Source organism: Aethalodelphis obliquidens, unplaced genomic scaffold (genome assembly GCF_003676395.1).
Source record: "Aethalodelphis obliquidens isolate GAN/ISIS:26980383/991018 unplaced genomic scaffold, ASM367639v1 scaffold51, whole genome shotgun sequence".
Lineage (NCBI taxonomy): Eukaryota > Metazoa > Chordata > Mammalia > Artiodactyla > Delphinidae > Aethalodelphis > Aethalodelphis obliquidens.
Window position 1 is genome coordinate 10,077,132 of NW_020837995.1, and position 25,689 is coordinate 10,102,820.

A 25,689-nucleotide genomic window follows, 5' to 3' on the forward strand; every position below is an offset into this window, starting at 1 on the left:
CTGAAGAGCAGCACTCAGCACACAGTTAAGAAAAGGTAGAGCAGTGGAGGGGGAATGAGCCTTTAACTGGCCTCTGGCCTGTGCGTTCTTCCACACAGGAGCTTTTAATGCATTTGACAAGGATGGTGACGGTATCATCAAACTCAACGTTCTAGAGGTAAAGCCTAATAGAAGCCGTACAATCCCCCTGAACCTTAAAATTCAAGGTAGAGGAATCCATGAAGAAGACTGGACACACTATGCACTCCTCACTTCCCAACGGTGGTGGAGGGATGGGATGGGAAAGGAACATAAAGGGAAGCTCACGGCTCAGCAGGATGTGGCTCATCGGGAACGAGGACTGGGGGAAGGCTCCAGGGAGGCCTCAGTTCTACAATGACTTTATGCTGGAAAATATGTACCTTCTAGGAGAGATCTGTGGGAAGGATGCAGTACACCGCTGCTTCTCAGAAAATCTTCCCAGTGTCTGGCATGCTGGGGGCTGTCCCTTTCCTCTACCCCGTTAGATCCCTAGGGCTGGGCTCCCTTTTCTTGTTTGCATTCTGATCTTGGGACTTCCTCTTTCAGTGGCTGCAGCTCACCATGTATGCCTGAACCAAGCTGGCCTCATCCAAGGCCATGCAGGATCACTCAGGATTTCAATTTCACCCAACAGAGCTAGAGCCACTTACCTCAAAGGACACAGTAGCTGCACCCTCAGCAGACCTCCAGGCACCTCATCGGTCTTGTTCCTCCTCTACTCACTTCCTTCTCAGCCTCAGGGTATCTGTCCATCTGTCATGCCCAGCCTCACCCTTTAGTTAAGGAATGGGGAAGGGAGAACAACTCTGTCCCTGTGCCACATGGAGGCAAGTGTCTCTGTCTGCCTCAGCTAGCCATGGCCCAGTGACAGCTTTGCTTGGAGTCTGAGTGGCCTCAGCTCTGAAGCAAACACTCCCTTTAGCTTGCCCTCGGCTGTTCGCAGAAGCATTTGCCAGTGGCACTCAACACTTCCTGGTGCTAGAGCCCTCTATCACCTTTATATTCTCCCAGTCCCGGGACAGCAGCCCAATGAGCATTTGGTTCTGCCTGACTGTTTCAGGATGGGCCTGCTCCAGAGTAAACTAGCTCAGCGGAAGAGGGTTGGACACTTTGGGTTATCTGACTCATAAGTTTGGTTGCATTTTGAAAAACAGTTGATCTAAATAAAGGCACCTGTATAGCTGGCTTGATCGTGTTTTGTTTTCTCACATTTAGATGTCAGCCACAGCAGGGATGAGTAGCTCCAATCTTACCCATCACGTATAGAGAGCCGTAGTTTCAGAACACAGCAATGGAAAATACACACATACACAAATAAATCCTAAACCCCGCTTTAATCATGGCTTTTGCTATTTCTTGAGCACAGGAATCAGTCAAATACTTTCCAAGACACATGAGGAAAGGAAGGGGAATAGCTGTTGGTGTCTAGATCAAGACAAAATGGGTCACCTATAACCAGAGGGGCCAGTTACCTGAGTGTAATGGAGCAGAGATAAAGTTTTTAATCCTAGTTCCTCCACTAATATTGCCCTACTGTATGACCTTGAACAAATCCTTATATGTAGCGGTCTGCCGAGCTTATCTGGACCATGATCTGTGGCATATCTACAACCATCTTTCATTTTCTACCCAATTTCCTTCTTGTTCTCTATATCAATGTGGAAGAGAAGGGTTTGGCTGTGAATATGAATATGCAGATAAGGTAACAAAAATAAACAATTAGTAAAAGTACTTTATTTTCCCCTTATATTTGCTTTATATCTTGCTTTACAAAGTTAGGAAGTTCGCAGCTTTATACCAAAATGTAAGAAGGCTAAGCTATTTGCTTATAAACATTTTTGCAGTCAAGTGTCATCTGATTTCATTCTTCTAACCCATGTTCAATTAAAAAAAAAAAAATCAGACACCAAGGGTGCTGGCACAGCTCTAGGGCATATATTTCTCTTGAGTAGGAGGAAGATCTTCAACAGCCTTTCCTCCTTGACTCCCTCCTCCCCCAATTCAGTTGGGCTACTACCTTGAATTTAGAGGAAATCTGGGAAACGTTAGTCACCATGTGACCCAGCAAGGCCACATACTTGGGGGTTGGAGGTGAGGTTAGAGGTTATTGTCTGGTAAGCAGTAGGTTTGGTTTAATCAGGATTTCACATCCACTTGTATATGGAACTCAGTATAACCCAAATCATCTCTACCACAACTTCTAATTCTAACCATTAGACAGCTTCTCTGAAATCCTGAGGAATCTGATGATTTGGGGCAGGGATAAAATCACTGTTTTAACAATGTGACAGGCATGGCCTTCTTAACAGTTTTAGGAGTTCTCCTTTAGGTAACAGGAACAAAATTTATAAGACAGCGTATATAAATTGCAAACCAGAGGGTACATGCTGTTTAAATCCCACTTCACAATATACTTTCATTTCCCCTCCAATGAATTCTCTTCCATAAAATATACCATACCATTCCGCTAAGTTTTGTACACCTACTCCCACCAAATCATCCACATACCTAGTCACTAAAGTTGTGCACTGTATAATCTACCAAAAAGAAAAAAAAACAAAAAACCCTTTGTTAGGCAAATAACCACTTAAATGGCAGTGATGTTGCCTATAAATTATAGATAGGTCAGGAGCTCAACACTCAACTGCTAACTCTTCTGAGGCAGAAAAAAAATTCTCCACAAAAGCAGAAGTGTAATAGCAATGACGTTCTCTCAAATTCAAGTAACATCAGATCAAGATAAGTTTGTACTGTGTTTAACTGCTTTATACTGAGTAGAGCCGTATACCAAAATTTTGAACCTGATTAAAAACTTCAGGATAAAACTTGAAGTGACTGATATGTCATCAGAATAAACTGCCATTAAAACCCGAGCATATGCGCACAAAAGGATTTATGCTATGGTTCTCTTGTCTTCTAGCTGTCAGAGGTGAACACGAGTGATTAAAAACAACATTCTAAAAATGGCCTCCAATTCCTTATAAGAAATGAGTTGTGTTTTGTCAGGTCATGTAATAATTGCCTTCCTCAACTAAGTACTAAATATCAGAGCCAACACAAATCCCTGAGCCACTGCTCTACTCTGAGGGGGAACAGAAGGCCAGAATCAGCCAAGACATTGTAGAAGACTTAAAACAAGACTTTTGCATAACTTTCAAGACACTTAAAAGTCATAACATACAACCATAAGCAGTCAAGATGCTTATGGTGCCTTTATTTCTAAACAGGTGGCTACAACAGTGCATTGAGGGCAATATACTAACCTGGTGTTAAACGAATTTTATGCATTCTTGAAACAAAAACATTATTGCCACGGCTTCAAAGAAAATTCTTGTGAAATGAGAAAAAGTATTACAAGTATAGGTGCCCACGCGCATACACATGTACAAAGAACATCCACAACTGCACACATAAAGGCAGACAGACTGTGCACGATTCTGTGAAAGTTAAAATCAAATCAGTTTTTACTGATTCTATCAGTCTGTTCATACCTACAGTTCCCCACGACTGCCCAACACCTCATATACCCGCTTCTAGCTGTACAGAGGCTCCACCACTCTCATCTTTTCAGACATGTCCTCAGGCAGAACAGAAGGGCACCTACGCAACAGAGTATGCAAGACTTCCTCAGCACACTGCCCAGCCAACGCGGAAATGTGGGTTCACTACAGCCCAAAGGAAAATGCTAGGTTTAGCAATAAATCCAAACGTACTTTCCTGGGAATCACCATTCCCAAACCCACAGAACAGCTTAGCTTCTCTGGTCACCTGTACAGGAAATGGGGTGAGAGATGGGAATGCTTGCTCTCAGACAGAAACAGCACACATAAACTTTATGCAACAGGATCTTCTCTGTTCTCTCTCAAGTATCATGCAAATCTCAATAGTGTGGTCAACACAAGAGTTCTGCCATTCATAAGGACAGAAGTAAACAGCTTGTGGAGCCATTCATTATCTAGATGTAGCTCCTAGATTAGTTCTTAATGTTTTTTTTTGGATCCAGTGAGAACCACTGGAGGCTTCCCTGGAAATAAACACCTACTTAGTCTTACACACAATTCCAGGGGGTTTGGATACCCTCTTGAAACCTATCCATGAACCCCTGGGGAAGTCCCCCTGCCCCAGAGCCTGAGTGAAGACATGTGAGTAGAAGTGTGTGCACTAAGATGGGTGGAGATAAACCTGGATGCTCTGCAGTCCTAGGAAAGAATAGGCATCACATCTGAAGCTTGGTATGTGGTGCTGGGCTCTTCTCCCTTTTCCTCTCTCTCTCTGTAGAAACTTTCGGAGTTTTGAGAATCTAGAAACAAAAGGCTGGAAAGCAACACCTCCACGGCTTCTCTTAAGAGTCCAGAGAAAATCCAAAAACAAAGCAGTCTCATGAAGGCTTTGTTCATTTGGCTGCTCTCAATGGACAGGTAGGGTCTTTCCCTTCATCCTACTCCACCCTTCCCAGCTAGTGGGGAGATGAAGGCAAGACACTGGTCTTTAAGAAGCCTGCCTGAGGCCTTGAAAACTATATTCAGATGCTTTATCCTGACTCCCCCATTTGGGTACTGCGGGTGGGTGGAAAGTACCCTGTGAACCCAGAGGAAGTATATGATGGCTACTGTCAGTCTAGGCACAGCCAGAGAATAGAAGAGTGGGGTTTGGCAATGAAGTAAATGAAAAGGTTTCAAACCCACAGCCCGCCTGGAGAGTCAGAAGCTGGAAAGAGAGATAAAGGTTATACCTCCAGTTCGAACAGCCTGCCAATACCTGCAGTGAGTGCCCAGGTCTAACAGTGAGATTTCCAAGCAGACATTAGGTCTATGCACTGCCTTGAACTGAGCACTCTATCAAAATCTGCAGAAGTTCAATAGGAAGTACTGTCTGTAAGGACTTGTCATTATGTGATTTGCTGCCTGAGTTCCTAAAATATAATCAGCAGAGCAGTTACTTTAACTGTTAAAAACCTATTGTGTGTCCCTTTAGCATTTAAAGCCAGCTCTGTCTATCTACAAAGAGCATACTGAAACACACTGTACATAATTGTTAAGAAAGGGAACTATTTGCTTCCAATTTAAATATCCAGCTGTTACAATTAACTGATTGTAATAATTAAGGAGAAGTTAAAACTGATCCTAAAAATCTAGCACTGGACAAATTTGTACTTAAAAGCCTGCCTATAGGTTTAAACCATCATAAGAACAGAAACTAAAAATCACCGACTGAAATCAATAAAATATACATATGATTAGGGTCAAACCAGGGAGCCAATTAAGATCTGTATTTTAATAATCATCTGGAGAACACCAGTAGCATAAATTACTATAAGCCATGCTGTCCCAGAAGAGTGTGGTTCCTTAAAAATCTGTTTAAATCTGACAGACCTCCAGCAAGAACTTAGAAGTGTAACCTATCACCCCATAGAGCTGCCCAGACTTATGCTAGTGGTAAGCCTGGCTAGTAACCACTCTCTCCTTCCCTGATCCACAAGGGAAGGGAAGACACTGGCCTGTGTAAGGGGCTGATGTGAAATTAGTTCAACTAAAGACTTCCCAACATGGGAGGCAAAAAACTTCATGAATCAATTTTGCTGTCATCCTCAGCATGTCGTTCAATGTGTCCTGCAGCATCCTAGGAATAAAGGGAAAAGGGCCCATGAGAGAAAGGATGGTAGTAGGACAAGAGAAAGTCAAAGCCAGGGAGCTTCACAGGTACATTCTAAGATCCATACATGAAAGGCAGTTAGGACCCAGTACTCTAATTTACATGGAACTGCGCACTTAAAGATGAGTTCTTAACAAGAGCGCTGTAATAAACCTCTAGGTTCAGTTACTGGACTGGAAACATGTGAAAACATTCTCTTTAGGCTCTTTCTCAAAAACTACCTATTCTTCATTTGAAACCTCATTAAGCTATACACCAAATCCCTGGATAGTAATAAAAAGAAAAATCCCTACACTCTCCCTGTTTATTGCAATTGTGAACATTCTAATAAGGCAAAAAAGGTTTACTGAACCCTGCTATGAGCAGTCAAATGACCCCAGGTTGACCTCAAATCCCACTGATGTACCTGTTTGGATCCTTTCCTAGCAGTAAAAAAAGCATCACAGTTCTTCCAGCGACATTTCAGAGTTTGAAAGTTCGGATTTGTATGGTCAGTCAGCAAATGTTGTTTTAAATGCTCTATAACGCCAAATATCAGAGAGCAACCGTGCCACTGGAGAGAAACAGAATGAAAAGGTAAGTTATAAAGAGCACGGGAAACATGCAATGAGAATATTCCTCACTTGCATCCTGTAAGTAAGCCCCTATTCTTTAATTTATTCTTGGCTAGGAAATTCAACAAAGCCAGAAGTAACCAAATTAATCATCAATTTAATGAGAAACTTGAAAAGACTGAGAAGTCTTTTGACAGTGCAATATTTTGAGAAGGCAAAGCACTAAGGCAGCCATTACATCATTAGATAAGGAAGCTGTTAGCAAATCCTGACAGACAAGTTACATAAAATTCAATTTAAACCATACTTATGCTTTATCTTGCCATCATAAAATGAGTTTCTTAGTCTATTTATTTAAGAAAGGCAAAGAGCTTTCCTGCAATACTTAAAGGGTTATTTTTAACAATTCTAAGAACTGTTGACTTGTAAACTTGAAAATACAAATGTCTGATAAAGAAAACTACATTTGTGGAAAAACTTGTAGAAAACTGCCAACGAAGCCTGACTTTACTAACAATTTTTATTACTTGAATCAAGTCTTGTGATACCTATTTTTTTTTTTTTTTACTGTATTATAAATGTGGCTATGTTTCAATTGTTAGTCAGAAAGCATAAAGACTCTTTGTCTTGGCTTTTTTTCCCTACAGGCTTGTAAGAAATCCTATGATTCTCATTCTAACATGTTCATTTCTAAAAAGTAATGCAAATTTGAGTTTCTCCTCTGTAAGCACTATTCCAACCCCCCAGCTTTAAAACCAGAAGGTATTTTCCTCGTTTCTCTAGATAAGTTAAGTCTATTTGTATATTCTGGAGCCTGTTGTACTAGATTTTGCTTGTCTTCACTGAGAAGACTAAAAATCAAAGATAGTGATGTGTAAAAAGCTGGAAAGTAATTAGGCCAGAGACAAACCCAAAATCAAATTTTAAAATGGAGAGCATCCAGTTCATTTCATCAATGCTGAAAAAGGAGGTCAAGGTTTAGGGAAAAAAAAATTCAGTGCCATCAACTTTTCTCTGGTCACAACTATTAGAACTGATGAAACAAAGTAAGGCTTATAAGAAACAGTATGAAAGTTTTGAGGGTTAATCACCAGCTCCCACCCAAAAATAAAAACCACTCTATTTAGCCTAGTAAACTGAGGTTTAAAACTTCAAACATGCAAATTTTTATCTGCCTATTCCTCAAAAACCAATGAGGAACAAACCAAACTATACATGTAATGCCTGAGGAATGGGTAAAGTATTGTGGGCAGGTCATGAAAATAAGCACTTATACTTTTCTTTCACACACTTCTGTACTGTTGATGTTTTTGTAGGCATGTATCAATAGAGTAATAAAACAAAATAAAAAACACAAAAGAGATAAACTTTGAGTGGATACTCAAATATGCTTTATATCTAATCCTAAGATTAGACTTTTCATTACAGAAGTATGGAAGCATTTTATGTAGTTTTTAAAAAATAAGCTTATTTGTCCTACAGCGGAAGGCAAAAGTAGACGCTCAATATAAAAATGCTAAACCGATGATAATGAAGATCTATAAATTGGCCTGGGGTTGTGCAACATCTAAGTCTGGTGACAAGAACAGTTTCACTCCTTACCCAGCAGCGGTAATTCTGCATCAGATTCAGCCTCACGGCCTGAATACTGCCATCATAACAGCCAGTATAAATCTAGAGAAAAAGGTTTATCACATCAGACCAAAACAACACACAATAAAACTACTACAATCATCCTCAAAATAAGAGTCAAAAGTTACTGGTACCAGCTACAACAACAAGAAAACCTAAACCTAAACCCAAACCAGCCCCAGAGTACCATAATGGGAAAGTATCTTGTAGATCTTCTAGTCTGGACACTTTGAAGCTGTGCTCCTTAGAGAGCCACTCTTGGGATTGTGGCTGAGACCGGAAGTGGCAGGGATCAGAGGCACCACTTATACTTTAACTGGTGTAGCTCTGGCTTCTACTGGGCATTGCATATTAGGCATCTGTATTTCATTGGAACAAAAGGTTCTACTGCTTAAAGTCTGAAAAACATCCATTCTGGTTCAACCTCAAAATTTAAAAATAAAATAAATCAAGGATTAGCAGGGTTACATGAGTTAGCTTCTACTTTTAGGTCTGCCATAACTATGCCACACTGGCCAAACCTCCTGACTCTATTCCAATGTACTGTCCAGATCATAATGTCACTGAAAAAAGCACCACTCAATTTTTTTTTTTGGAAACATCTTAAATTTACCTTCTATTTAATGGTGGTATTATATTTTGTATTGTAATTATTTTAGCTCTTAATAAAAAAAGGAATATTCAACAGCATTACTGGGTTTTCAATATTATAATACCAAGAGATAGAAAGACATTCAGTAATGAGGCATATCAAAAACAGATGTCATTTTTGGAAGTGACAAGTAGTAACATTATTAATAGTTTGTACAATTTTTAGTAAACACATTCAAAGGCAAATATGTGGCACAGCAAATTATACTCACCATACTTTTATGGATGGTCATACACATAATCATGTCTTTGTGTCCTCCATAAACTTGCAATCGATCATGCGACTTGGGTGGAGGGAAAAAAAAAAAAGAGAGAGAGAATTAAGGTTATTTATACCTTGTGTTTAACAGGCATAGTCCCTGAAGGCCTTTGAAAGGTTTAAAACTACACCTGAGGTACCAAGCTGAAGTACCAGTAGCATGTTAACAGAAACATAATCTAACAACTCCTTCTCCTCATGGGAAGAGCTGGTAACTGGAAAAAATAAAACCAATTTCTGTGTAGTGTCAAAGTCTCAAACCTGAAATTGCACACAAAGAGAATCAGACCGGTGTTACAGACTACAGCTGCTCTCCATAAACCATTTAAATTTTTTTTTGACACCATTTAATTTTTTTAAAAAATAAATTTATTTATTTATGGCTGTGTTGGGTCTTTGTTGCTGTGCACGGGCTTTCCCTAGTTGCGGTGCGCGGGCTTCTCATTGTCATTGCTTTTCTTATTGTGGAGCATGGGCTCTAGTTGTACAGGCTTCAGTAGTTGTGGCATGTGGGCTCAGTAGTTGTGGCTTCAGGCTCTAGAGCTCAGGCTCAGTAGTTGTGGCGCACGGGCTTAGTTGCTCTGTGGCATGTGGGATCTTCCCGGGCCAGGGCTCAAACCTGTGTCCCTTGCATTGGCAGGCAGATTCTTAACCACTGCGTCACTAGGGAAGCCCACCATTTAATTTTTAACACGTGTGAGCCTGACCAGGTATCTCAGAGTAGTGTTTCTGAAAGCATCCTCCAAGGACCAGCTACTTCATAATTATCTATAGCACTTGTGAAGAACTCAGATTCCTGAGTTCCACCCCAGCCTTTCCACATAGAAAAATCAACACCAAATCCAAATAGACAGTCTCCCCAAGTCATTCAAGCAAAATACGGGGTCTAAATTCTACCTGTAATTCATAGACACGAACAAATTTATCCAGGCAAGCAGTCACCATCACTTTTCCTAGGATATTCACCACAGTCACTGCATGATTGTGACCTTTATAGATCCGTACAAGCTCACCAGTCTGCATCAGAAGAGAGATAAGAGTCACTAGACTGACCTTCAAGATTCCTTCCGACTTTTGAGATTTATAATTCTGTAATTCTAGAAGACATAATTCTGAGACTACTTGTACAAACGTAGCTGTACTAATTTTAACAGATGAAGTACTCCCACAAGCATTTTTTACTTTTACAAAATGTATGCACTGTATCTTTTTTAAAATAAATTTATTTATTATTTTTGGCTGAGTTGGGTTTTTGTTGTGCGTGCAGGCTTTCTCTAGTTTTGGCGAGTGGGGGCTACACTTCATTGTGGTGAGCAGGCTTCTCATTGCTGTGGCTTCTCTTGTTGAGGAGCACTGGCTCTAGGTGCGTGGGCTTCAGTAGTTGTGGCTCACAGGCTCTAGAGCGCAGGCTCGGTAGCTGTGGCGCACGGGCTTAGTTGCTCCACGGCATGTGGGATCTTCCCGGGCCAGGGCTTGAACCCACGTCCCCTGCATTGGCAGGGGGATTCTTAACCACTGCACCACCAGGGAAGCCCTGCACTGTATCTTGATGGAGAGAACCCCAAGTCACAGAAAGAGAAGGGCCACAGCTATGTGTGTATGTATTTTATAGCTTTTGAAGTATATTCACTTTTATCATTTCACTGCATCTGGACATGTCCCTGAGGCTGGATAACCCCCAGGTTTACAGACTAAGAACTGAGCTTCAAAAGCAGCCTCTATGACCTGAGCAGAGTCTCTTGGCTGTTTTTACTTGTGCTATTTTAAACTATGTATCATATCTACTTTCTTAGAGCCTCAGATGCTCAATTTATCTCATGTTTAGATGAGGCATTCAAACTAAACCTTACGTAAATTTTGAGTCTATTCCCCACTAAGAATTTTGATGAGGTCAGAATTTCTACAGTACTTAATATTATCCAAGAGCTTATGCGCAGGGATTATTATTAAGTCTTTCACTAGAAAAAGGGCTTAATTTAAATTGCAAGAGGTCTGAGGAATCCTTCAAGCTTTAATCATCATTCTACTAAAGATTTCTTCACACCAACATGGCTTACGTGAATGTTGTGGGCATGGACTGACTGATCACTGGAGCCACTGAACACAAGGTCATTCACCACCTTAAAGAAAAAAAATTCAGTTAATGAGATTCGATATAACGTTCTGAGTTTCCTTTAACTTGTAATACACATTAGCAAATTCTACTTCCCACCCTATTTTGAGATGAGCATGAACAAGGTATGAAATAAGTTTCTCAGACAAATTTTCTGAACTGACACTTATGTGCTGCCACCCAGTACTGTGATGAATTGACAATGTACTACTGGGTTTGTTGCTTCTTCCGAATGATTACGAAGCAGCCTAGAAGGGCATTCAAGTATATCTACATTCTACAATAAGATACAATTTTATTTGTCTCTTGGTTAATATATTAAAAAACAGTATGTCCTGTGGTAATCCAAGCCTAAAGAAAAGGCTCATAGGGACTTCCCTGGTGGCGCAATGGTTAAGAATCCGCCTGCCAATGCAGGGGACATGGGTTCGAGCCCTCGTCTGGGAAGATCCCACATGCTGCGGAGCAACTAAGCCGGTGCGCCACAACTACTGAGCCTGCGTTCTAGAGCCCACGTGCCGCAACTACTGAAGCCCGCACACCTAGAGCCCGTACTCTGCAACAAGACAAGCCACCACAATGAGAAGCCTGTGCACCACAAGGAAGAGTAGCTCGCACTCACTGCAACTAGAGAAAGCCCGTGCGCAGCAACGAAGACCCAACACAGCCATAAATAAATAAATTAATTTTTAAAAAAAAGAAAATAAAAAAGGATAGTAATCTGTATTCTAAATAAGGCATTAGACAACATGGTAAATTTCATTCAAACCCTTCTATTTGTACCAGACAATGAACTCCTATTTTTTGCACTATACTTGCCTTCATGCAGAGAATGGTTTTGCTGTGGCCCTCCAGAGTTCTAAGGAGCAGTCCATTCCGTGCATCACGCACACTAATGGTACAGTCATAAGACCCCACAACCAGCAGCTTTCGGGCACCTTCCTGAGCTGTGGCAAGACAGCTGACAGCCCGAGGGCCGTGGCATTCAAAGATTTCAAGTCGTTTGTTGTTCTGGAAAATACACCACCATTATATGAAGTAAAAGCAACTTAGTTGGAAAAACTCAACATCAACTAACCCAAATCACTACCTTGATACAAACTCTAAATTCTAACACCAGTAAGTTCTCATATCTACTCCCTATCCCTAACTCCCCAACCTCTCCCATTCCTATTCCAACACTCTGCATTCATGACTCCTTCCTTCCTGATTCTAGTGGGGACAGTCTTACACTATAAACTCATTTCTACCTTTGACCCGCACTATCCTGATCATAATTAGAATTTGGTTCTCTTTTATGCCCTCTCTCACTTCCCTTAAGTTAATGATAATGAATGATAAACCTTTTTTTCATATTTGAATACCCTTTCCACAGACCCAAGAACTCTCACTGTTTTTTTGTCATCCAAAATTTATGCACTATATCATGATTGTTTCCAAAATTCTCTTTGAGAACTACCTTCTTAGACAATCTGAGTCTCTCATTCTCCACCTTTCTGTTATTCTGACCTTCTTCTGACTTCTGGTTCTATGTCTATCTCTCATGACATCATTAAGTTAAACTACAGAAGCCTTTGTATCAGTCAGAGTGGCATGGTCACATCCTGAATTCCCAAACATTCCTTTACCTCAGATTTTAGACTTGCTTCCCTCATTCCCAAACCAAACTTGTTCATAAAGTTTCCTACTTCCCCAAAACTCTAAAGAGGTAGTTTAAGGTGCGTGCACGAGATAAAACTCCTAGAAACTAGGCAAGAGCAGCAGCTGGGAGCCTGCAGAGCTGAGCATCAATCTCAGTCATCTTGAGATGCTGGGGAGGTAGATCAATGGAGTTCAGGGCCCAATGGCGGGAAGGCCCAGGTAAACAGCCCATGCTTTCTGTTGAGCCCCAGAAAGCACTGCGTTCCAGGAGTATGGGCAAAACAGAAAAGGTCCAGCCCTAACAAGGCTTCAAAATTCATATCTCTGCAGAAACTCTCAAATCTCTGTCTCAAAGTCCATCTTTGCTGGGGCTTTTAAACCATTTAAAGACCATTTCAAAAAAATAAAAGTAAAGACCATTCCCATTTGAATTTGTCATCATCTTGCCCCAAAACTTCTACCTACCTTTGATTACCTTAATCTCACAAAATAGAAGAGAACTGGGTAATTATCAAGTTTTATCCTTTAAAATATTTTAAATCTATTCTGTCTTCATTTCTATTGCCCTAACCAAATCTAATCTAGGTTGTTAGCACTTTGCATTTAGAATGCAAAAACCTTTACTAATTACCCTTCTGTGATCTATTCATATCTAGTGAACCAAATAATCTGACGCTTGATTATATATGTGCTAGTTTCTTCTAATTTGATTTTAAGCTTCTTAAAGGCAGAAACCACGACATATTTTATTGCATTCCTTGTAAGTAGTTCCAGCTAGCTGGTAGAAGGAGAGATAGTAGGTACTAACTAAACATATGATACTGTAACAAGGCATAACACAGTAACATTCTAACACACTGTTAAAAGATGACCAGATGGCCTCCGGATAGAATGCTACAACTAGCTAGTAACCAAACCTATCACTTCTACCTCCAATTACATCTTTTATCCATTTTCTCTTCACCTTAGTCTAATCTTTCATGTCAGCTGCCATAACAAAGCCTCCTAAATGGTCTCCAAGCTTCTACTAGTACCAGTATTTTCCATCCTGTTCAACTCCAGAGTGACATTTTCTAAAATACAAATTAGATCATGTCTCTCTTACTTTAAAGCTTACAAGTCCAACTACATTAACAAAGCACACAGGGCCATTAAGAACTGGTCCGTATTCATTTCCTAAGCCTTATCCTGAGACCTAGCATGTAATAGTGCTCCATAAATGTTTGCTCAACAAATGGATTTATATTTGGGTCAGGAAAGAATGAGGCCCACAGGCACGAAGGCAAACCTTGACTTAGTTCAAGTCAAGAACAAGCTACCCTCATGAAACCCTAAATCAGTTCCAAACCACATCAACATCATACTCAAAGGAATTTAAGCTCATTTCACGGTGTCATTCTTAAAATGAGACAGACTAGTTTAACCTATGACTCATTATTTGGCCCCAAATCATCAGGCCTGGTTTAATTTAGTAGAATTACACTTTGGTCCTGGCACACTTGGGCCTGAGCAGACAGAATGCAGCATCTTGTTTCACTTACAACAGAAGATAAATTTTTGAGTAGCAGCTAATTCTGTTGCTTTCTCAAACACACACAAAAACAGGAAAACATCTGCCTTCAACTTCTTCCCACACACACTCACACCATTTTCAAGTGGCATGGGAACTCAGTCTTCTCTCCCCAACCACTAACCTTTATGTTGAAGGTGACCACAGTGCCATTTGCCAGTCCTGCATAGAGAATTCGCCACCTACTGTGGAGGCAGAGAACCCGGTCTTCCAGCTGTAACTGCTCCACACACTCTCGAGTCTGATAAAAGCACACAACACCTGATCAGCAGAGATTAAAGGCAAATAAGATGTGAAAACAATCCTCCTGAGAACAGTGTGAAATGATTTTTTATGAGGAAGAAAATGTAGCGTCCTCTATTTTGTAGAAGACTATCTTAGACTGTTTTCTGCTTTAAAATATGTAGCCAAATACCCTCAAGCTGTAGGTAATATAGTAAACAAATGTAACTTCTAATGTTACCTATGTTTCTAATTTGGAATGTAGAAATTCTTCAAAGGGCACTATGGATTGCGTTCTAGCCTCTTAAATTAAGTAGCCAAAGATAAAGTTAAAGCTGCACTTGACATTTAAAAAGGAAAATAAAGATTATAGTTGTATATCTGATAATTGCATTAATCAAATATGCGCTTTCCTGCAACTGATTCTCTATTTTAATAGCTCCCAAATGCCTCCTTCAAACCAGTATCAGGTTAGCTGGTCTACAATTACCCAAGAAGCTCTGAAAATATATAGAACCCCAAGCTTCACCCCAGTCCCTGAGATTCTAATTCAGGCCCTGGAATATGTGTTTTTAAAAATTTCCTTCATAATTCTGATGCATATCCAGGTTATACAAACACAGTTTGAGCTGACCTTCAAGAAACTATTTCCATGAATTTCCAGAACTGGGTTATACTGATAAAATCTACTTACCTAGAACCTAGAACAGGGCCAGTTACATAGTAAGTGCTCAAGACTGAATGCTGTTGAATGATACTAAGTGACTAAAGGCCCAAGTTTAGCTTTTTAAAGAGGTCTGGATACAGACATTAAAATCAAGACAGTTTTAAGTAGGACCTGCTTGTCCCATCCTATAAGTAGGATGGGACAACCTATGGGTTGGATGATAAAAGCTGTAGACTATCAAAGTCTTTGATCTCTTCCTACCTTCTTTCATACCTGAAAGAGTCAGTCTTTTAAATTACTTTCCCTGCATAAAATTACAAATATAAATGCTGCATATGCAATTGTAAAATAAAGGAAAAGACAGTGAATATGCTCAAATGATAAGATATATGTTGCCTCTGGCTAACCCATCCATGTGAGATCATTTTGTAATTTTATAGGAGAAATGGAGTACGTTGCCGTAATAAAAAAACTATTGGTGCATGCAACAATAAAGATGAATTTCAGACATTATAGCGAGCTAAAGCTAATGTGAAAGAATACATCCAGTATGGTTTATTATGAAGTTCAAGCACAGACAAATATAATCTATAATGACAGAAATCAGAACAATGGTTTTCTTCGGCTGGGGGTGGTGAGCGCAAGGTGTGTGAGGGAATCTTCAGGGGGATGAAAATGATCTGTGTTTCGATCTTGGTGGTGGTTAAAGAAATGTGTATCTATGTAAAAATTCATCAAGCTGTATACTTAAAATTTATGTACTTTACTATATAAAGTTACACCTCAATTTCAAAAACTAAGAATTTTTTTCACTAACATACAGTCCCACTATGCCAAATACTACTGCGGGTTAGAACCCTTAAAAACATTGAAAAATCTTTTAAAAGTTTTTGCTAATTTTATAAGTCAAAATGGTACTGAACTTCTGTTTTAACTTCCATTTATTGACAAGACTGTTATTTTCAAATAGTTACTTGTATATTCTCTTTTTAAAGAATTTCTGTCTTTCAATTTATGTGTAGGGATTTTACTATTTCTCTTCTCAAAGGTGTAAGCTCCTTACAACATATGATATTAACCCTGTGTTTATCCTGTCCTGTTACAACTATTTTTCCCTCTTTTTACCTAAGACAATTTCTTGCCAAAATCTGTTTACAATTTTCAACAGACTTAAGTATTACTTCCATATAATAAAATTCACCATGTTAGATATACGTTTCATTAAGTTTAGTAAAGTATGCAGTTATGCAACCATTACCACAATCAACTTTCAGAACATTTCTAGCACTCTAAAAAGTTACCTCGTACCCTCTTTCAGTCAGTCCCCACTGCCACCCCAGGCAACTCTGATAGTTTTGCCTTTTCTAGAATTCCATATTAAGAGAACATTCAGTATGTAGTCTTTTATATATGACTTCTTTCCCCTAGCATGATGCTTTTGAGATCCATCCATGTTGCTACATGTATGAATAGTTTATTCCTTTTTGTTGCTAGTATTATTCCACTTTTTATATACCACATTTATCCATTTATCAGTTGATGGATGTATTGATTAATAACGCTGTTATGAGGTTCCTTCTTACATTCAGGATATTTGAAATTTGTGGCTTCTCTTTGTTTTGATCAATTTAGCTAAAAGTTTTTTTTTAATTTATCTTTTCAAAAAACTAGTCTTCTGGTCTCACTGATTTTTCCCTATTGTGTGTCAGTTTTATAAATTGGTGGTTTCCATTCTGCTCTTTATTATTTCCTTTATATATTTCGGGTTTAACTTTTTCTTCTTTTTCTATTTTCTTACAAACTCAGATAATTGATTTTAAACTTTCTTTTTTTTCTAATATAAGCATTTAAAACTAGAAATTTCCCCCTCAGCAATGCATTAGCTATCCTACAAATGTTAAGCTGGATGCTCATTTTCATTTAGTTCAAGATATTTTCTAATTTCCTTTGTGACTTCTTCTTTGAATCATGGGTAACTTAGAAGTATGCTATTTCATTACCCCTTACTTGCGGACTTCCAAGATTTCTTTCTCTTTTTTTTTTGGTGGATTTCTTTCTGTTATTGATTTCTAACTCTACTGTGGTTGGAGAACATACTCTAAATGATTTCAATCCTTTTAATTAAGATTCTCAATAAGATTAAGACTTATCTGATGACCCAGCAATGGTCTATACTGGTGAATGCTCCATATGCACTTGGAAAGAATGTGTATGCTGCTGTTTCGGGTGGCAGAGTCTATGAATGTTAATTTTTTTTTAACTATAAATATTAATTAGATCTTGTTTGTTAATGGTATTGTCCAGTTCTTCTACATCCTTGATGATTTTCTGTCCAGTACTCTATCAAGTATTGAGAGAGGTGTTGAAGTCTTCAACTATAATTGTGGATTTGTCTATTTCTCCTCTGTAGTTCTATCAGTATTACTTTACATATTTTGGTGCTGTTATTACATACATATATTTCTAATTGTTCTATCTTCCTGCCATATTGACATTTTTATCATTATGGAATGCCACCCTTGTCTCAGTAGTATTCCTTGTCTTAAAGTCTATTTGCCTGATAGTAACATAATCACTCTAGCTCTTTTTGTTATTATTTGCATAGTACATTTTTTTCCATTCTTTTAATTCAACCTATTTGTGTCTGAATTTAAAAGGCGTGTCTTGTAGACAGCACAGATTTTGATGTTTGTTCTTTAGCTAGTCAATCTCTGCCTTTTGATTTTAGTGTTAATTCACATTTAATATAATTATTAAATATGGCTAGATTTAGACTCCAATTTGCTTTCTATTTGTCTCATTTTTATTTCTCTGTTCCCCCATTTCTGCCTTGTTTTGCATTAAACAAGTGTTTTTTAGTATGCCATTTTAATTCCTCTATTAAATTTTTTAGCTGTCTTTCTTTGCTTTATTCTTTTAGTGGTTGCTCCAGGGCAGCTGTTCTCAGAGTGTGGCCCCTACACCAGTAGCATCAGTATCACATGTTAGAAATGTAAATTCTTGGGCCCTATCCCAAGCCTGCTGAATCAGAAGCTCTGGGAGTGGGGTCCAGTAATATGTGTTTTAACAAGCTCTCCAGGTCTATCTGACGCACACTGAAGCTGTGAGCCAGCCTTCTGGAGATTACCTCTTTAAATTGTAACCATCTAGTTCAAAGTAAAACTGACTTATCCCCAATAAAATATAAGAACCTTGCACCAGCACAATTCCATCCTCCCTTTCCTTTGTGTTCCTGTTACCACACATTCCATCTATATATGTTAAAAACCTAATCTTTGGTATTATAAATTTTGTCTTAAATAATCAAATCTTTTAAAGAATATATGTGTGTATATATTTATTTTTTTAATTTATTTATTTATTTTTGGCTGTATTGGGTCTTTGCTGCTGTGCACGGGCTTTCTCTAGTTGCGGTGAGCGGGGGCTACTCTTCTTTGCGGTGCGCAGGCTTCTCACTGTGGTGGCTTCTCTTGTTGTGGAGCATGGGCTCTAGGAGCATGGGCTTCAGTAGTTGTGGCACGTGGGCTCAGTAGTTGTGGCTCACGGGCTCTAGAGCACAGGCTCAGTAGTTGTGGTGCACAGGCTTAGTTGCTCCGCAGCATGGGGGATCTTCCCAGACCAGGGATCAAACCCGTGTCCCCTGCATTGGCAGGTGGATTCTTAACCACTGTGCCACCAGGGAAGTCCTATAATATATATATTTAATGCAAATGATTTTCCTTCACTTCTTACAATACATTTAGAAAATTCTTTCTCAGAGGAGATATCTACTTCTATGTTTTCAGGTTTAAAAAATTTAAACATTTTGTTTTCTCTCTAGTATTAATTTTGGCATATGATGTGAAAATAAAAATCAAGAGTAATTGTTGAAAAGAACAAAGGAGGTATATTATTAATAGTAGTAAGTGAAAAGATACTGGTGGAGAGAAACAGAAAACATGGTTTAGATCTAAGCCTCATTTCTTCCAAAGGCTATACAGGGTACTGGAGTAAGTTCAGAAGCAAGAAAGTGAACAGAATGTAGTATCTGTCTCAGTGTCTCCACTCTACACAGTAAATACAGTCAAAGTGTTTCAATATTATCACGTTTGATTTTGCTGGACCCACTTACCTTAACATTATAGCAGCGAATGGTGTGATCACTGGAACCAGTGTAAAGGGCAGCATTCTTCCCAGAGGTCTGAGTAACCAGGAGGCAGTTCACTTTGGAGGTATGGCCCTCAAAGACACCAATATACTTCCGACTCTAAAGTCAAGCACAGTTCAGATCATTACTTGTGGATATAAATGGATTAGATAATGCATTTCCTCAAAAAAAAAAAAAAAAAAAAAAACGATGCTAAAACATACAGTTCATTGTTGTAGCCTCAGAGTCTAGAACAGTACCTGGTATCAAAAGGTGTTCAGTAAATACCTGTTCACTGAATGCCCAGCAAACAGTCACACGTACTGAGGTAACCTGCAACTATATGTTAACTGAGCCATAAGTTCGGGTTTTTCCATAAGATGCTACAGAAAAACCTGAACAAACTTTTTGGCCAATCCAATACTTAGGGCAATTTGGTATAAGACAGATCAGAATTTTAGTTAATATCTAGGGCAAGGCTCTCTAACATATGGACCAAAAAGCTAGCAAATCCAAACTATAGCTAATTACCCAGATAAGTTCCTGCATTTGATCACTATGCAGAGAATGCGCCACAATATTCAAAGATATGTCAGGTGCCATCACAGGTCTAGTGTTCCAGGTGTGGTTTCATAATGGAACATCCTGTTGTCTCTGTGCACATACTGTTATATATTTAGAATGTACATATATACCTATACTTACCTTTCAGTTCAGAGTTAGAGCCAATTCCCCAAATCTTACAGTCACACCTCCTGGTACCATTGCTTCCTTCCTTCAGTCATCCCTGTTGCCCTCACATTATTAGGCTAAAGGAACCTATATACCTGTTGCCTACAGCAAACGTTTTCTCAGTCCATCATCTATCTAACCTTTTGATTTTCAAGGACTTCATCAGTTTCAAATACTTTCACCATACTTGTTCAAACACAGTGTTCCTAAAGTTTCTTGGCTATCGTTGTGGATAAAAAGAATTAGTTTGACGCATACCAGACTCAAAACTCAAAAGTCCATTCTATGAAAATTGAGAGTAATGAGCATCAGATTATCCTAAGTGTGGGGTAGTGGAAGACCGTTGCTCTTCTTAATAACCGGGATAATTAATCAACTCTCAGGGAAAATGCCTCCTCTTATATTGACTACTTCCCCAGTACTCACTCTATCCCTTCTCTATTATGTAGCAGCTATGTGACAGACCTCAGCATCAACTCCAGGGCTGGGACCTGACTGTCGCGAGCCTATTGTTATAATCCCATTTCCTTTGGCCAAGTGATTGTTCGGAGAGGAAAGCACAGGACCCTTTTTTGGTGGTGGGAGGGAAAAGAAACCCCTGTGGCTACTGACATCTATCTGTGAGCAGGAGGAGAACTTGCTTTAGGAAAAGGTGATATCAGAGAAGGCAGAATGGAAATAAAGAAAGAAATTAAGTCTCCAGTGACCCCACTGAGCCGCTGGATCAACTGTATCTAAAGTTGGTCCAAAGCCCACTCCATCTCTGGACAGCAAATGAACTCCTAGTCTAAGAGAGAGCTACTTGGAGTTTCTAAAACCTGCAACCAAGCAAAAATATTCAAATTGTTGTATCAACTTACCACGAGATTATAAACTCGGACAGTTTTATCTGCTGAACAGGTATACAGTAAATTCCCAAATATCTGAATTGCATTCACTGCAGCTTGGTGCCCCTCAAAGCTCCCTTCTGTGGGCTCATCATCATCTCCTGGCTCTGAAGATATTTCTAGAAAACAAGAATATGTTTCAGAGATGTGTCTGCCTGTGTCTCAAAAGATACTAAAAAATTTAAACCATTATGAAAAAGTGGTCTCTGGATTCTCCTTAAAGCCTAGTTCCCCCAGCAAAACACCACATTTTCATTCGTGATCTTCATTATGAAGATTTCATAATAAAAAAAGGCAGGGAAGGCCTTTCACTTCGGAACAAGATACTTATATAGTGAGCTTTGAGTGATACCCATAAGGCACCAAGTATCTTTCCACATCCAGTTTCCTCTGCTGCCAGTTATCTTGTTGAGTAAGGCATTATTATTATTTTTTTCCAGTACGCGTGCCTCTCACTGTTGTGGCCTCCCCCGTTGCGGAGTACAGGCTCCGGACGCGCAGGCCCAGTGGCCATGGCTCACGGGCCCAGCCGCTCCGCGGCATGTGGGATCTTCCCGGACCGGGGCACAAACCCGTGTCCCCTGCATCGGCATGCGGACCCCCAACCACTGCACCACCAGGGAAGCCCAAGGCATTATTTTTAAGTAGTTCCTTCTCAAAGCAAATCCCCCCAAGAGCCAAAAAACCTTAATACAATTGTCCCTTGGTATCCAAAGGGGACTGGTTTCAGGACTCCCCCACCCCCACACACACCAAAATCCACGGATGCTCAAGCCCCTTAAATAAAACGGTGTAGTATTTGTATATAACCTATACACATCCTCCTGTTTACAGCTGACCCTTGAACAACATGCTTTGAATTGTGCAGGTCCACTTATACACGAGGTTTTTTTTTTTCCAATAAATGCATATTACACAATCTGCAGTTAGTTGAAGCCATAGATGCGGAACCGAAGATACAGAAGGCCAACTATACTAATTAGGTGAACACGTAAGACAGCCAGGTAAGAGAGATGGGAGTAAGAAACTGAAATGCCAGGATTTGAGGATTTAGGAATACCATAACTGCTGGTCAAAGCAATCCTCTTGGTAACAAGCCCAGTTCCTGTCCCCTATTGTATAAGCATATTTAAGTAGATTTAAACCCTGGCTCTAATATTTACAAGACTTTTTTCCTGTGATTAATTTAAATAAAACTGAACAACCAAATACCTGAAGAGTTCTTTGATCCTTTTATGGATGAGATCACAGTCTGAGTTTCTGCCACACTACAAAATAATAGCAAAAGTCTTCTTAGCATCTGTGTGAACAGGCCAGGCAGTAAAACTTATATTTTCCTGACTCAAAAGATTGTTCTAAACAATGGACAAAATAGCAATGATATAAGAGATCGGTTTTTCCATCTGAAATTTCTATATGAAAGGAAATGAAAGTACAGTAAATATTTACAACACAAATGAGAAAACACAAAATCTCCATTGCTAAGGTTTGATTCTTCCATACCCATTATCCCTACTGATTTTCTATAAATGTGACTCTTTAAAAAAATTCTGATTCAGAACAAAAAGTTCTATTTTTCAAGAATAGAATGGTGAAAGCTGTTCTGATTGGACCAACACGGTGTCCTTACCTTACAGGGATGCCATCTTTATAACGGGTGCCAATCTCACTGGTAGAGCTAACTTCATCACAACCAGAGCGAGAAGTTTCTAATGAGTTTAGCTCTGTGGAGTTACGAATATCCTTTTTAGATGGGCTGTCTGGTTTCTCTTCTCCAGTTTCAGAAGAATCAATGGCTACCACTTCTAACTGAGGATTAGGAATTTCTAGGACTTCCAGAGACGAGTCACTATCTGGTTCATCTCTGACACTCTCTTGTTCTGGACCAGTTCTGCTATCTTCCCAGGTGGAGGTTGTCACTTTCCCCCCTTTAGTGGACTTTCCAGTTTTTACTTTCCTTACAGGTTTAGCAGTAAATATATCCTGTTCAGTGTCACTGTTCTCAGGAACATGGGCAGCCCGCAGAGTTTTCTTCTTCCTAAGTTTCTTCTTTTTCTTGTTCCCCCTAGCTTCAGCTGATGTCAGAGTGGACTCTGCCTGTTGTTCTGGATGGTCAGCTGGAGAGTGGGGCTCTTTCTCTAAAGGGGTTTCTGAAGCAAAGGACAATCTTGGAAAAGAACTGGTACAGGCTTCAGACCCGCTGTTGCCTCTGTTTGGCTCTTCACCTTCTTTATTTATGCTAGGAAGACCAGCTGATTGGGAAGAGGGATTGTTCCCTCTGTTTCTGGTATTTCCTTGCTCCACAGAAAACTTCAGTTCTTGGCTAGGCTCATGGAATCTCTCTGTTAGCTCTGATAAGGACAATGCTGCAGTGATAACTGGATAAACTGGACTACTGTCACTGATCTCTCCTGAATTGAGAAGGAAAAAAAGAATTATTCCATCGTTTTTGTGTCTGGTATTTGTAGTCATAAACTACAGTTATCACTGATTGAACTTCTACCAAATAATGACATTTTGATATGTTAACAACTTTAACAGTCATGGTTTAGTTATCTCACCCCTCAGCTTCCCATAACCTACACATATTTCTATTACAGTATTTATATACTTTGCCTTGCATTAATTTCACAAATTACATGCATGTCTTATACCCTACAAAAGCTCCTTTTATGGGCAGGGATTGTTTCTATTGATCTTTTTTCTTTCTTGTTTGAAATGTCCACATATTTAACAATGTGTTTTATTCTTAGTAGACACAAATATCTATTTAGCTAAAGTGCTTTCACCTTTATTTCTTAGAAGTTTTCATTATGCATTTTACCTGTATATCATCCAATTTAGCTACATACTAGCAGTTAAAAAGTCAGCTGACTTAAAATGTCTATTTTCTTTGACTTAGTTATTTCATGTCTAGAAATTTAAACTGATGAAATAATCACAGCATACTCAAAGACATATACAATGCAGCGTTATACAGAATACAAAAAAAGGAAAAAACGTAAATATTCAAAGATTATATAAATTATTGTATATTCATATTATGCAACTTCTGAAATATTATACAACTAGCAAAATAGTGTTTTAGATGAATTATTTTTATGACACAGGAAAATGATCATAATTAAGTGGGAAAAAAATCAAGTTATAACAGACTATACTTGTCCTTTGTATAAAGTCTCATGTAAGCACATGAACATTTATAATTTTAAAAGACTGAAATATATAACAAAATAACAAATACACATTTTTATAGTTTCCCAACTTTTTACAATGAACATGAATTAGTTTTGCAATCAGAAAAGGAAATAAAATACAAGCTATTTTTGAAAAAAATACTACTAGTTTTTAAAAAATACTAAATAGTATCCATATAAAAATAACATAATTCATTATGAAAGATAATATACATTTGATGTAGATATCAATGATTAGTGTTGCAACAGATAGCAAAATGTAGGATAATTCTTCAGACTTTTTGTTTTTGCTCAAAAAAAAAAATCACACAATATCAGTTTGCTTCTTTCATTTTAATATTTATTTATTTATTATTTATTTGTTTATTTAGGCTGTGTCGGGTCTTAGTTGCAGCAGGTGGAATCTTTAGTTGCAGCTCACAGGCTTCTTAGTTGCAGCATGCGGGCTTCTTAGTTGCAGCATGCGGACTTCTTAGTTGCAGCATGCAGACTTCTTAGTTGCGGCATGCATGGGGTATCTAGTTCCCCAACCAGGAATCAAACCCGGGTCCCTTACATTGGGAGGGTGGAGTCTTACCCACTGGACCACCAGGGAAGTCCCTGTTTGCTTCTTACTTAATTTTCAATGTAGCACCACTGTGGTTATGCAAACTTCAGATAAGATTTTAAATAGCTTGGAAGTTATTCTCAAATGGTAACTAGGTAAGAATTATTTTATGAAGAGAGTAAAAACCCTGGCTATTTCTCAAAAACACCCAAGTTTCTATTAGATGATTCCAAACCCCAGAGCCCTCTGCCTTTCATCATGGCCACCTGCTCCTCAGGTCTATATTAACCCTAGTTTGTACTTGAAATGATAAAGATAGTTAAGTAATGAGAAATTCAGAGGATATATCTTATCTAGAAAATTGACTAAACAACTTCAATGCCATTTATCTCACAAAAACCAAATAATTCTGCACCAATCCTAATAAATGAAACCTGTTAAGTGCTAATCCAAAGTCACTTCAGTAATCCTACATTAGAGAAAATTAGAAAAAGGTTACCAATATTTAAATAATCTTCCTAAATAAGAAAACTTCAAGAAAAACTGTAATAACTTCAGTTTTAATGGGCAAGTATGATGTTACATCACTGATATAAAATTGCCGTAGACCCACTACAGGGTTGCCCTTAACCCAGAGAAAAGTTTACATACTATTAGCTTGCAGTAATTCCTTGGACACATTGCAAGCAGAGCCTTGTGACACAGCATTCACATTCTCATCTTGTTCAGGAGACATGGGCTCTTGTTTAATCTGAACTGATGAGTCTGGAGCAGGAACACTGCCATGGGCTTGGAAAGTAGATGTGATTCCTTGGAGAGGGGCTCCAGTGGATGACGGAGACACATGGGAAGATGAAGCCTCCAGGAAAACCGGGAAAAAAGGAGTAGGCAGCAGTGTGGCATCAGCAGATGTTTGAGATCTAATGTTCCTTTGTTCTTGTGTAAGGTTACAGGGAACCTGGTCTGGACGCTCAGAAGGTTCATATGTTTCTAGAATGGGAAACATACACAAATGCAAAAATGTTATCTGAAAAGCCACTCATTTCTGAGCCAATTTGTATTTTTAAAGATTACAAGAGAATTTTAAAAACCCTCATAATTCTTTAAAATAGATTATTATATAAGCTATATTATATTATATATATATAACTACCAAAGAACAGGCATTAATATTCCAATTTTTCAGATTTTAAGTGACTTATCCAAAGTCACATCGGT

At 38.9% G+C, this 25,689-nt stretch overlaps 2 protein-coding genes across 7 annotated transcripts in view; one reads left to right on the forward strand and one right to left on the reverse strand.

Annotated features, from left to right (window-relative positions):
* Positions 1-1,200, forward strand: part of CAPN3 (calpain 3) — a 48,510-nt gene extending 47,310 nt beyond the window's left edge. Inside the window, exons 20-21 of one of the 3 annotated variants that reach the window (XM_027084024.1) lie at positions 99-157; positions 568-1,200. In XM_027084024.1, coding sequence (XP_026939825.1) covers positions 99-157; positions 568-594 — 86 coding nt within the window. In that variant the 3' untranslated portion in view covers positions 595-1,200. Of the gene's footprint in view, positions 1-98 lie in introns of all 3 variants that reach the window. The other 2 variants (XM_027084025.1, XM_027084022.1) reach the window with 2 other exon arrangements.
* Positions 1,201-1,733: 533 nt separating this feature from the next.
* Positions 1,734-25,689, reverse strand: part of ZNF106 (zinc finger protein 106) — a 61,957-nt gene continuing 38,001 nt past the window's right edge. For 2 of the 4 annotated variants that reach the window (XM_027084009.1, XM_027084010.1), the window contains 13 exons: positions 25,123-25,461; positions 22,358-23,138; positions 21,940-21,995; positions 20,701-20,846; positions 19,094-19,228; positions 14,218-14,334; positions 11,702-11,893; positions 10,827-10,889; positions 9,667-9,786; positions 8,723-8,794; positions 7,830-7,901; positions 6,080-6,226; positions 1,734-5,640 (listed from right to left, as the gene is read on the reverse strand). In XM_027084009.1, the coding sequence (XP_026939810.1) occupies positions 5,584-5,640; positions 6,080-6,226; positions 7,830-7,901; positions 8,723-8,794; positions 9,667-9,786; positions 10,827-10,889; positions 11,702-11,893; positions 14,218-14,334; positions 19,094-19,228; positions 20,701-20,846; positions 21,940-21,995; positions 22,358-23,138; positions 25,123-25,461 (2,297 nt within the window). In that variant the 3' untranslated portion in view covers positions 1,734-5,583. The remainder of the gene's footprint in view (positions 5,641-6,079; positions 6,227-7,829; positions 7,902-8,722; positions 8,795-9,666; positions 9,787-10,826; positions 10,890-11,701; positions 11,894-14,217; positions 14,335-19,093; positions 19,229-20,700; positions 20,847-21,939; positions 21,996-22,357; positions 23,139-25,122; positions 25,462-25,689) is intronic. The other 2 variants (XM_027084007.1, XM_027084008.1) reach the window with 1 other exon arrangement.